Consider the following 12,768-nt stretch of genomic DNA (forward strand, 5'->3'; position numbering starts at 1 on the left):
TCGGAGTTACCTGCCAGGGCCATCGAAGTAAATGCTGAGAGACAAGTTCGCTGACTCGGCAAAGCTCAGGAGCCCCTGGGAAGGGAGAGGCAGAGCAGTGAGGCCCCGCACCGGGCAGGGAGGCGCGGTGGACCGGGCAGTGAGCGCGTGGCGGGCAACCTCACCCGGAATTCCTTGAGGCAGAAAGTGATGGCCACCCCTTCCTGGGCCTGCAGCTGCTGGAAATCCTCCCCCCCGATGCTCATCTCGGTCACCATGGCTTTGACGGTGCTGTCTGTGGAGACAGCAACAGGAGGAAACCTGGGCCCTGCCCCATCCCAGCCCATCTCTGCCCCCTGCCCCAGGCCATGTCTGGCTCCCTCACCTGCCTCCTCCTGGTAGCTACGCAGGATGATCCTGTGGCCACGGCCAATCCCCAGCGTCACTTCGGCCAGCGCAGGGGGGAAGGGCAGAACAGCCTCCCCCAGGACCCTGTGAGGAGGGCACAGCATCACCCCAAGACTCAGCCCCACCCAGTGGCTTCGCTCTCAGGATCTGAGGCGGGATGGTGACACACACCAATGTCCAAAGGGAACCAGGCCAGGCCTAGCATGCCCCCAGGGAGGACAGGAGCGGGACATGGTCCCTGCCCCGTCCAAGGCTCCCAGGCTGTCGTGGGAGAAGTCCACTTGCAAGAGACGGAGCGGACAAGAGCAGAGCCCACAGAAGACAGCAGGAAGCACGGGCTGTTTGCGCTGAACCAAACCGGGCAGGCGGCACCTGGCCACCCAGGGGCGGGAGACCATCCCCACACAGTCTGCATAAATGCGGCCCTCAGGGAGAGCCCTCAGATCCTTGTCTAGAAGACACATGCCGATAAACAGTTACAGGTGAAATAACATCTGGAATTTGCCTCAAAACACTTGGGACAGGAACTGGCGTCTACTTTTATATGAATTTAAAATTGCCCATAAGAAAAAGAGAAACAGGGGCTTCCCTAGTGGCGCAGTGGTTAAGAATCCGCCTGCCAACGCAGGGGACATGGGTTCGAGCCCTGGTCTGGGAAGATCCCACATGCCGCAGAGCAACTAAACCCGTGCACCACAACTACTGAGCCTGAGTTCTAGAGCCCGCGACCCAAAACTACTGAAGCCCGTGCGCCTACAGCCCGTGCTCTGCAACAAGAGAAGCCACCACAATGAGAAGCCCGCGCACTGCAACGAAGAGTAGCCCCCGCTCACTGCAACTAGAGAAAGCCCGCGCACAGCAGCGAAGACCCAACGCAGCCAAAAATAAATTAATTAAATTTAAAAACAAGAAACAACTGCTTTTTTTAAAGTTTTTTTTTGTATTACGTCTAACAGAGACAAAATTATTTAAGTCAATAAATTTTTAAGGAATTTCACATGTTCTGATTCTTTCCACTGTCCATCACCTTAGTTCCTCCAAACTCATAATCTTCAAGATAAAATAGCCTTTTCAGAAATAAGCTGTCATGTGAGTCAGCCCCCAATTCTCTTAGCTGGGCTTCTTTGATCTCCAATGGAATATGGACACACTTCAGAATTCCCCACCTGTAATCTCTGGGATCCAATTTCCTCAAGCAATTTACTTTAGGACCATGTTTAGGGTCAGGAGGTGGATCTGCCTGGTTCTGAATTTGACACCCTCTAAAAATGTATTAGGTTCAAATCACATTCACTCCTAAGCCATCACACCCTAGAACAGTACAGATTGTTGGGATAGGCCAATACCTAAGATAAAAAAAGTCTGACTGTTTTTCCAACGATGTAGGTTTACGGAAAATGCCCCATCAGGATAGATCTCAACACAACTGCTCTTTTTAAAAAAGAAAGAGGGGCTTCCCTGGTGGCACAGTGGTTGGGGGTCTGCCTGCCGATGCGGGGGACGCAGGTTCGTGCCACGGTCCGGGAGGATCCCACATGCCGCAGAGCAGCTGGGCCCATGAGCCGTGGCCGCTCAGCCTGCACATCTGGAGCCTGTGCTCCGTGACGGGAGAGGCCGCAGCAGTGAGAGGCCCGTGTACCGAAAATAAATAAATAATAAATAAATAAAAAAGAAAGAGAAAGAAAAATCCTCAAAATACAGACCACAGATTGATTCCCTCTTTCTCTACCCAAAGGGATCCTGGGCAGTGCTGTTTCAACAGAACTCAGAAAAACAGAAAGTCAGGACCCAAATGGACCTTGAGGTTACCATGGCCTTCGGCTACCAAAAGAAAAGAAACACAAGACCTTGGGTTACTTGGATGCAAGTGGCACCCAGCGTGTGGGTGAGTGGGAGGAGAGCCAATCCCCTCTGCTCTTGTCTTCACCAGGGACCTTTGCATCTGCTGGAGTCTCCTGGGCCCTGCACAGCCCCTCTGATTCCCCAGAACAGCTCCATCTCTACAGCTGCTTATTCAGGCAGCCCTCCTGGACCAGGACTTCCCCTCCTAGCCTCCTTCCTTGGCCTCCTGCTGGGACCCCTCGAGGCTAGAGCCCAGCCAGGTAGGAAGAGAGGCTGCCCTTGAATGGGGATCATCCCAGAAGGATGACAAGGCCAGAGAAGGGTCATGAGTCCCTGAGCCACAAAAATTAAGGGACCTTCAAAGGTGTTCAGGCCAGAGGAGACTTGAGGGCAGGCCAGAGACCCGTTCTCTGACAGAGGAGTCAGGATGGGTCTGAGTGGTCAGAAAACCAAGTCAGACCTTTGAGGTGGAGAATACAGACTCCAGAAGACAATGAGGAACATGGAACAAGGGAGCACCCAGCCCCTCCTCACTCCAGCCTCTGCCCTTAGAGGAGCCAGGCAAGGACCTGAAAGCAAACCGGGTTGGATAAACTCCTTGAGGTCTACAGAAACCCTGTAGGGAAAATGGAGGAGGTGCCTTCTTAAACTGACGGTTGAGGCCCAAAGAAGGAAGAGAGAAACCTAGGCTTCAGCTTGAAACCAGGGAGCGTGCTCACCTTGCTGGGGCACAGAGCACATGGGGGCACACGGCTGGGTCGAAGACAGCCTGCAGGGACTCGCAGTCCTGGAAGGACAGGTTGTGAGTCTTCCTCACCCCTGGATGGGCAGACAGGGTCTCAGTGGGCCTCGCCAACCTCCACCCCACGCCGCAAGGACGACCTGGCCAGCCAGCTGCTCACTCACCGTATTTGCAGTACAGCTGAACTACCAGGCGGCTGCTCCTGCCATTCAGGGAGATGCAGCATTTCTCCACGGTCTTCTCCAGCATCGCCAGCGAGCGGAAGACTGACAGGAACGACTAGGCGATGGAAACACATCAGCCCAGTGCCGCGCCTCCACCAGCCAGCTCTCACATCCCCTTAGGCTCTGGCCCATCACGGGCTCAGCACTGTCACACCAGGAGAGGACCTCCCTACACACAGAAATTTACACCCTTCCAGGCCTTCGTTCATACCGTTCCCCTTGTCTGGAATGCCTTGAAAGACCTGCTTACCTTTCAAGGACCAGCTTGAATGTCACCACTCTCTGCAGGTCCCTGGCAGAATCAATTAGCCTCTCCGTATCTCCCATTACCGTACCCTGTGGATGTCCGTACTACGCCCCTGCGCTGCATTTTGCATTGGATTGCTCCTGCATATGTTTCTCTCTCCAGCTGGCACCTACTGTGTGCCTCAGAGCAAACGCACTAGTAGAGGTTCCTGGGGGGGTTCCTGGGGGAGTGCACTGCCACCGCTGAGGGAGGGGCCTCACCTTCATCAGGATCTTACAGCGCAGCGGGTCCTGACCAGGGGTGGCCGCCTGGTACTGCTGGAAGAAGAGCGGGGCAAAGAGGAAGCAGGCATAGGCCGAGCGGGAGGAGTTCACGGTCCGGAGGGAGAGCTGGGCCAGGAAAAGCAGGGAGAGGGATGCAATCACCTGCAATGTCAGGCCCAGCCCTCTGGCCGGCTTTTGCTCACACACTTGCCCTAATGTCCTCCACTTCCACCATCGTCTGCTGAATCCCTCCCTCTCCTTCCAATCAGCGGGTATCTTCTCCATGAAGCCTTCCCGGAGTGCCCCTCAGCACCGCTCCCGCAGCAAGGGCCCTACACAGCTTTCAGCGCCGACCCCACCCGCCCCCGGGCACTTCAGGGAGGGCAAATGCTCTCAATTCACACACTGGTCTGGAAAGATGACAGGGCTCAAGGTGACGTCCCAGCAACAGGGGAGGAAACTGTAACTCAGCAGACAAATCTGCCCACCGGCATCCTATCTGATGGGGGCGAGACTCGAGCCCAGGTTAGGGCTCCCTGTGGGAATCTCACCCCCCCCCAATACCGTGGCTCCTCACCCCGTCTTCCAGGGGCTCCAAGTAGAGTTCGTCCCCGATACGGGACAGGGAGTGGACGGCCTTGCCGAGCACTGCGGGGAGGAGAGGAGAAAAACACTGCTTTGCTGGCGCTTTGGGCCCTCCCATGTGCCCCCAGCCCCGGGCTGGCCCCAACTCACCCTTCACGTTGCTGCCCGTAACCAGACACTTCATGCTGCTCCCTGCGGCCGGGTTGTGAAAGGCGGCGGGCCCCGGACTGGACCCCAGCTCGCTGCTCCCCTCCGGGTCTCCCCTGCCGCCGCGGGTGCCCCGGGTTCTCTTCCCGCGCACCGCCCCCGGAAGCCCCGCCCCCGCCTCCTCATTGGGCCACACGCCTGCACCTCCGTCACGTGAGAAAAACGCTCGCCGGCTGCGCCGTCACGTGACAGAGTCCCGCTGGTGGCGGTCACGTGATCCGGGAGCGCCGGGCGCCTTCCTGGCTTGTCTCTTCGCGGGGTCCAGGGCCTCCCTCGGCCCTTCAGCGCCCCGGGTGAGCCGGGCCTGTCAGCGGGGCCTAGCGCGGCTGCGCGCCCGAACGCAAGGCGCTCAAAGAGCGTGGGGAAGCGAATCCGGAGATGTGCGGGCGAGCCCGCCTGGGTCACTAATTTAGAACGGATTTTCTGGGCGTCTGTCGTGGGTACGGGGTCGAAGGCAGACCGTCGCACCCAATCCGAGCCGGGGACACGCACAGAAGCAGCAACCACTGGCACTAAAAAGAAATTAAAGCACGTTGCGGCAGGATCCCGGGGTGGGAAGTGGCTGTTCGCTCTGGCTTCGAGGATCCTGCGTTGATCCCGAAGAAGAGAAGATTCTCCGGACAGAAAGGGGTAGAAGGGTGTGGCTGGCAGGGGAAGGTGAGAGTAAAGGCTCAGCGGTGCATGGGGCTTTGCCCCCGTTGGGAGGGAAGTGGGTCTGTGAGAGGAGGGGTGAGCGCTGCCAAATGAGGAGGGTCACTAACGGGAAGGGCTGGAAACGTTTTCTGAGGTTAGACGCATGCGTATGTGGCCCTTTGAAAAACGACCAAGGGACTGTGCCGAAGGAGGGGCTTCATCGGCGGGCAGGTCTTCCCCTAGCCCTGGGCCTCGGTCCTCCGCTGCGTGAACTGGAAGGGAAGTCCTGGAGGGGCTCCCTGACCTCTAGTTCCCTGCAGCACCCAGTGTGCTTTGAAGGGCCCTGGGCACCACTGCGTTCCTTTAGGGCCCATCTGGACTTGCCCCTCTGGTACTGTCCCCAGTGAGGAGGCCATGTTTGTCTGTGGGCCCCTTGCCCTCCTGCTCCTGGCCTGCAGTCCTGGACCCCACTTTGTTTCTTCCTCTCCTTGCCCCCACCTCCACTCCCTCACCAAGTTTCCCTGGAGCACTGGGAGAGGTTATTCTTGCCTTTTAGCAGGGTCTGTGTAAATGGTACTCCCTCTACCCAGGCTTTAGGTCAGTAAACCTGGAGTCATCCTTGACCCCATGCTCTCCCGCACCCTACATACTGCAAGCCTCCAGCGAGCCCTGACTGCTCTGCCTCTCAAACAGATGGCAACTTCGTCCTTTTCTCCCATGTCCACTGCCATCGTCCTGGCTCAGGCCACCATCATCTCTCACCCGAATGACTGTGGGAGCTCCCTGGGTGGTTCCCTGTCTCCTCCAGTCCACTCTCCAAGCAGCATCAATGTGACCTTCCTAAAATGTAAACTGTGTCACGCCCCTCCCTGGTGTAGACCCTGCAGTGGTTCCCAACTACTATACTTGCCGTCAAATCTAAACCCCTTGGGGATTCCGTGGCAGTCAGTGGTTAGGACACCGCACTTTCACTGCTGAGGGCATGGGTTCAATCCCTGGTGGGGGAACTAAGATCCAGCAAGCCGTGAGTCCTGGCCGCGCCCCCCCAAAAAATTCTAAACCCCTTACCCCAAACCTGCAGGAAGGAGCGGGCCCCACCCATCTCTCCACCTGTCTGTGGCCTTCCTGTGCATCAGAACTGGCCCCATCAGTTCCCTGAACGAACCACATCCTTTTCCACCTTGGGATCTCTGTAAAGCTGTCCCCACTACTTGGAACGCTCTTTCCTCTTCTCATAGGCTGGCGCCTTCTCTTCCTAGGGCTCAGCTTCAGTTGCCCATCCTCAGATAGGCCTTCTCCTCTTCCCCCTCCACCCGCCACCCCCCACCCTGCATTGTCTAGCTAAGCCCTTGCTCTGGGTTATCCACAGCACTTCTCCCAACTCAACATTATTTCATAGTGTCTACTTCTTTAATGCCCCTAGTTATGTCAGCTCCATGAGGGCAGGGACCTAGTCTGTTTTGTTTGTTACTGTATCCCTCTACCTCCCACAGGGCCTGGCCCTCAGCAGGTGATCAGTAAGTATGCGTTCAGTGAATAGGTGTGTGACCCAAGTGTAGCCGAGTTGCCTCTGGTTCCCTCGTAGCACGTAGCATGGTGCTGTGATGAAAGGAAGAAAACTTCCAGCCTCTGCCCACAGTCCAACCCTTCCATGAACAATAGCTGTCCCCCCACATTCTGTGCAAACCCCTGCCCCCCAAGGAACCTAGCATTCGTTATTCTCTTCCTTACTTTCCTCCTTCTCTCTGGATCTCGTCCTCTCTCTTTTCATTCCAGTGAAAATCAGCAGAGCCTTCATGGCTTCTCCATCTCTTCCCCACAGCCATTGCCGGAGCAGCCCAGCTGGAACAGAAGATAGATGCCAAAGCTCCCTGGAAGGCAGGGAGGGGAAGGTGTGACTAATCGCACACCCGTGTCTCTGCCCCTGACACCTATGGGACCAGTAGGGTCCTGTGGCATCGAGGTCGTTGGAGCAAGGCCCCGGGGGAAGGGAGAGGGAGATGTAAACGCTTTAGGACTTTCTCTTTTTTTTTTAATATTTATTTATTTGGTTGCACCAGGTCTTAGTTGCTGCGGGCGGGCTCCTTAGTTGAGGCATGTGAACTCTTAGTTGCGGCGTGCATGTGGGATCTAGTTCCCTGACCAGGGATCGAACCCAGGCCCCCTGCGTTGGGAGCACGGAGTCTAATCCACTGCACCACCAGGGAATTCCCAACGCTTCAGGACTTTTGATGAGTCTTTCTTCCACTGCACGCACACACCTGCCAAAAGTTGGGAAGCACCTGACCCTTCTGAAGGGTTCAGACACAAGAAAAGAGCCCAGAGCCAGGACTCGGGAGTCCTGGGTCTCTGGTCTGTGCTTCAACGATGACTTGCTGTGTGACTTTGGGCGAGTCCCTCCTGTCTCTGCGGCTGTACAGTGTGGTTGGTGGCACGAGATACTCACTGAGGTCCCTTCCCACCTTGACGTGCTGTGATCCCGAGGGGGCCCTTCGGCTTCCCTGAGCCCCTCACCTAGCCGCAGCTCTGGAGAGGAGCTGGAATTGGCAGGCCTGCTTCCCCCAGGCTGTGGGGCTGGAAGGGAGCTTTCCCATCGGAGGCCAAGCAGCCTCTCCAGGCTTGCAGTTGGCGTAGCCGAAAAGGCCCTTCAGGTCCAGAAGGGAGAACACACAACGGCGGACGAGGACCTTGCGACTCTAGCCCTGCTACAGACAGCCTCAAGCAAGTCGAGGCCCTTCTCTGAGCCTGTTTCCTCCTTGATAAAATGAGGGGGTTGGATGAGATGCTCTCTCAAGATCCTTTCAAACCCCACATTCTTACAGTCTTCGCCATACCCCACAGTAGAGGTGGTCTCCTTCAAGTACACAAGTATGTGATTGTGTGTGTGTGTGTGTGTGAATATCAGGGGTGGATATGGAACGGATGAAGGTGGTTACCATTTCAAACTTTTAAACTAATTTTCTGTCTGGAAATATCTTCCGTTCAACCACCGCTTCTCACTCAACTAGTTACGTTTGAAATCGCAGAATCCTCAGAGCTCAGTAATTCGTTCATTTAACACGTGTTAGACACGCTTTCCTGAGTGTAGGAAAGAAAGCACACGACGAAACTCCCTGCCCTCGTGGGCTTCCACTCGACTGGAGAGAGACAAACCAGAGGGCCTGACTGTGCCAAAGCCTCTGGCAGAGCCTGCTGGGCTGCGCACACGGGAGACGGGATTTGCCTGGTGACTCTGGGGTTGCCGAGTGGGTAAGGGAGCTCTGAGCTGCTGGGGGCACTGAGCTGCTGGGGGCACTGAGCTGGCGGGGGCACTGAGCTGGTGGGGCTCTACTTGCCCATCTATCATGCCTTTGTGGCACACCAGGTGCCTCGAGCCCCCAGAGGCAAGCCCTGCCCGGGCCTTTCTTGTTCACTGGCATTTCTCCCAGCAACCAGAACAAGCCTGGCACATAGCAGTGGTTTAATAAACAGGTCAGATGCCCCAAGAGTATAGGGTTCAGAGAGGTTACAAGACTTGAAGCCAGGGACTTCCCTGATGGTGAAGTGGTTAAGAATCCACCTGCCAGTGCAGGGGACACGGGTTCGAGCCCTGGTCTGGGAAGATCCCATGTGCCGCGGAGCAACTAGGCCCGTGCGCCACAGCTACTGAGGCTGCACTCTAGAGCCCGCACGCCTAGAGCCCGTGCTCCGCAACCAGAGAAGCCACCCCAAGGAGAAGCCCGCACATCGCAACCAGGAGTAGCCCCTGCTCGCCGCAACTAGAGAAAGCCTACGTGCAGCAACGAAGACCCAACACAGCCAAAAAAAAAAAAAAATTATTAAAAAAAATAAAGCCCTTAGTTCACACGGTCAGTGTTGCTGTTACTGGGATTGCTGTGTCCTAGCACCCCCATCTCTGGAGTGACCCCCTCATGGTATTCTGGGGTCAGGACCAGGGACAAAATACATCACCAGCACGGACGAAGCCAGGGTGAATCCATTCTAGGAAGTGAGAGGGAAATCCCCCCACAGAAACATTACAGAGGAAAGTTCTGGAGGCCAGGAACTGGAAAATACTCAGAGAATTAGGGTTGGGGTAAAAGTCAGCCCCAAGAAGAGGCGTGGGTGTAGGCAGGGCTGCATGCCGCCCCTTGATTCTGGGCCCCCGGTGTGCCCTCTGCCGCACCAGCTAACTGGAGGCTGCCATGAGGTAATGGCTGTGCCCGCACTGCTAGGCTCCAGGCACAGGTCAGAGACCAGGTCCCTTCAGACTGCAGGGCTGAAGGTGGAGGGAGATGGGATGGAATTTTTAAACCTGCAGATGGGAAGGGGAAGCTCAGGCTTGTTCACCAAAACCTGGCATGCTGGAGTTACAGGGCCCCCTTGGAGCACAAGTGAGGTAAGTTTAGGACAAACGAAAGGCAGCGTGCTTCACCCAGCAGGGGAGGACTCCGATGGAACTCATTACCCCGAGATGCGGTCTTGGCTGGAAGTATAAATAGCTTCACAAAAGGTTTAGATAAATCTGTGGTTGACAGCTCCATTCATGGGTTAGAAGGGAAGGAAGCTGTTTGTGGCCTGCGGGCCCGCAGGGAAAGCATCAGGGAGGCGACCTGGCCTCCCTGAGACCACCCCTCGGGGCCTCTGTTGGAGGCCGGCTTTGAACCGAGGGAACCTGGGCGGCAGTGTTGGTGTTCCTACAGCCTGGAGCCCAGCCTGAGTCCCCAGACCCTTTCCTCAGTGCCCCCATCCCTCGCCATCCGCTGTTTCGGGAGCCATGGGACCACCCGCTCTGGGGAAAGCGCTCTGTCCTGGCTGTCCCCTAAGGGACCAGCAGAGGGAGACAGACACCGTGTCCAGTCCCAGCTTCCAGCACAGAGACCAGGCTGGTCTGCCCTGGGGAGGGCAAGCAGGCACCCGAGGGTCCCAGCTCTGTGTCCAACACAGGGCTAGGCGCCCAGAAGGCATCCTCTCTGGCCAAGGTGGGCTTCCTACAGTGCCGGGGTGGGGGGTGGGGGGAAAGGAGAGACTTCAGAGAACTGGGGGCAGGGCGGGGATGAGGCCCCTAACTAAGAGCAGGGTGGCTCTGGAACCATCTTCCCTCTGTCCCCGCAGACCCCCAGCCCCTGGCGGGCAGGGTGTGGTCTCCGTAGGACCATGCTGTTCCGCGGGCACATACAGGAGATGCTTCAGAAAGCCTTGAGGGGGGGTGACTGAGTCCTACAGGCCCGAGTGCCAGTTCCTCCCGGCCCAGGAACCGGTTCGAGGCCAGGTGTGGTTCCCCAACTCTGGCTGCTCGGTTTCTCCCCAGCCACCCTCAAAGTCTCCCTTGACATCCCCCTGACCTCTGACCTCTCCCTTCTCGGCACTACAGCCGTTCTCACACCTGTCCGAGCTCTTGAGTCCCTGTTTCATTTAACAATGAAATTTTCATTTTGCAGCCGTCAGCGGCTGAAACCGACTCGTGCTCAGGGCGCTCTGCCGAGGATCACGAGGTGGACCTCGGAAAGGAGGCTTTGGGGCCCGGCGAGCTCCTCACAGACAGATGGGGGCCGGCGCCCGGCACAGCCAGGGTGAGCTGTCTCCCCAGGTCGCTTCAGAGCTCACTGTGCCCTGTGTCCATCCTCCCCGCTCCGGCCGGCCCTCCTCCAAGACACTGACCCCCTATGAGGAAGCTGTCTGGGATGCCGAGGCAGACGCTCAGGATCGTTTATCGTTGGAGGAAAGCTGAGCGGCGGCCCAACTCCAGAACTCTCTAGAGTTCTGTGTCTGTGCCCAGTGCGGGGAGTCAGCATGGGGGTGCTGGGGACAGGCCTCAGGAAGAAGGCAGAGTGGAAAGAACAGAGTAGGTACAGACAGACAGACTTGTAGACATGGAGGCTTGCAGGGGTCGGGGCACATCCTTAGCAGAGAAGGGAGGATAGGGCCTGGAGGGCAGATAATGATAATATTTAACCTTGTCGCGTGTTAAGTGCCAGAGATTTGACTTGTGTTAACTGAGGAAGGCATCATTATCATCTCCCCTGTCTTATGCAAGAGAAAACTGAGGTGTAGAGGGGTCAAGTGGCTCTCCCAAGGTCACACAGCTGGTGAAGGCGGAGCGGCACCCTCATGTGCTGCCAAGCTCCCAGCGGTGCTGGGACAGCCCCCCAGAGGGGCCAAGTGCAGTCTGTCCTCTGACACCCACCCCCCGCCCCCGGGGCCCCTGTGGAACCCAGACAGTCTGGAGAAAGCCTGAGAAGGCTGAAGGAGGAACGCTGGCGGGAAGGAGGGGGCAGAGCGGAGGAGCGGCAGTGACTCAGCAGGGCAGGATAAGGATCCTCCTGCAGGGTAAGAGAGAGGTAACCCCGCTCCTCTGCCGGGGTGCCGGAGTCCCAGAGCCCGAGGCATGGGGTGTCCAGGGCAATGGAACATCCCGGAGAATGGCGGGGGAGCTGCTGGCGGACTGGGGTGGTGGTGGAGCCCCTGAGGGTACCCCTCCTGCCCCTGTCTTCCTCACACAGCCATCACCCTGACATCCTTGCAGACGGGGAGCCAGCCCAGGTAGGGCAGGGGAGAGGCAGGCGGCAGGACCTGGTTCCTCTCCTCGGCTGGGAGGCACGGGCTGTGGGCGCCGTTTTTCTCGGGAGGCCTGAGCTGGGCCAGGTGTAGGTGGGGGATGCAGGACTATTGCTAAGGTAGGAGGAGGCCTTTGGCCCTGGGGTTTCCGCTGACATCACAGCCAGCTCAGGGTGAGGCAAGGCCCTCTGGGCTCCTGACCCTGGAAGAAAGGGGAAAGTGCACTCCCTGCCGCCTTTCCTCCCCCTGCTGCCCTCGGTGGCCCCTGTGCCTGCACAGTCACGCTGGAGCACGCGTGCGTAGTGGCAGAGGGGCGCCCCTCCCGGGGTGCACGTCCGCGGCGGCTCGCTTTGCAGGCCACACGGTCGGTCGGGCCCTCAGGAGGTACAGCCTTGTCCTGACTCTGTGTGCAGGCAGCCGTCTGCCTTCCAGCTCAGTGCTCATTCCATGATTCAGACTCACTGCTCTGCTCGCGGAATCCACAATTCCAGCTGAGGGGACTGAAGGCTCCCAGGCTGGCACCTCTCACCGACCCAGGAGGGCCACGTGGCATGGTTGGCCCAGTTAGTCGCGTGTGGCGGGTCGCGGGCAGGAGAGCCCAGGTCTCCTGCTCCAGGCACATGGGGACTCTCTGTCCCAGAGAACGTGCTCGTGTCCTGAGGAGAGAGACCAGGAGTGCCCCAGGTTAGATGCCTCATAGCCAGGGGGTGCTCTGCACGCGCTGCCGTCTCCGCATCCAGCCTCTTCTCCTTTCAAGAGTCCCTGCACCTGCGCCGTGGGGGCAGTTAAGGGGGCAAGGTGCTCAAGGCAAACGGTCCTCAGTTCCAGCCCTGGTTCTACCTCCTGGTGTGACCTTAGACAAGCGACTTCACGTTACCAAGCCTCAGTGCCCTCGTGTGTAACATGGGGAAACTGCAGGTCTTATTTTCTAGGGTTATTGTAAGAATGGAATGAAATCATTCACAGAAAGCCTTAGCCCAGAACCTGACTCGTGGTGAGAGCTCAGTACGTTTCAACGCCTGTCATGAGTTAAGCCTGAGGCGCAAAGGAGCAGTGTGTCGCCAAGGAAAGCCAGGCGTTGCAGCAGGCTGGCGGAGTCTC

At 57.7% G+C, this 12,768-nt stretch overlaps 1 protein-coding gene across 10 annotated transcripts in view; it reads right to left on the reverse strand.

The window, feature by feature from the left end:
* Window positions 1–12,768, reverse strand: part of RAD9A (RAD9 checkpoint clamp component A) — a 65,742-nt gene that overhangs the window by 2,197 nt on the left and 50,777 nt on the right. For 2 of the 10 annotated variants that reach the window (XM_060302864.1, XM_060302863.1), the window contains 9 exons: window positions 12,130–12,323; window positions 6,862–7,001; window positions 4,441–5,009; window positions 4,283–4,353; window positions 3,703–3,831; window positions 3,136–3,250; window positions 2,949–3,048; window positions 165–471; window positions 11–75 (listed from right to left, as the gene is read on the reverse strand). In XM_060302864.1, coding sequence (XP_060158847.1) covers window positions 11–75; window positions 165–471; window positions 2,949–3,048; window positions 3,136–3,250; window positions 3,703–3,831; window positions 4,283–4,353; window positions 4,441–4,474 — 821 coding nt within the window. In that variant the 5' untranslated portion in view covers window positions 4,475–5,009; window positions 6,862–7,001; window positions 12,130–12,323. The other 8 variants (XM_030833375.2, XM_060302865.1, XM_060302866.1 and 5 more) reach the window with 8 other exon arrangements.

Source organism: Globicephala melas, chromosome 8 (genome assembly GCF_963455315.2).
Source record: "Globicephala melas chromosome 8, mGloMel1.2, whole genome shotgun sequence".
Taxonomy (NCBI): Eukaryota; Metazoa; Chordata; class Mammalia; order Artiodactyla; family Delphinidae; genus Globicephala; species Globicephala melas.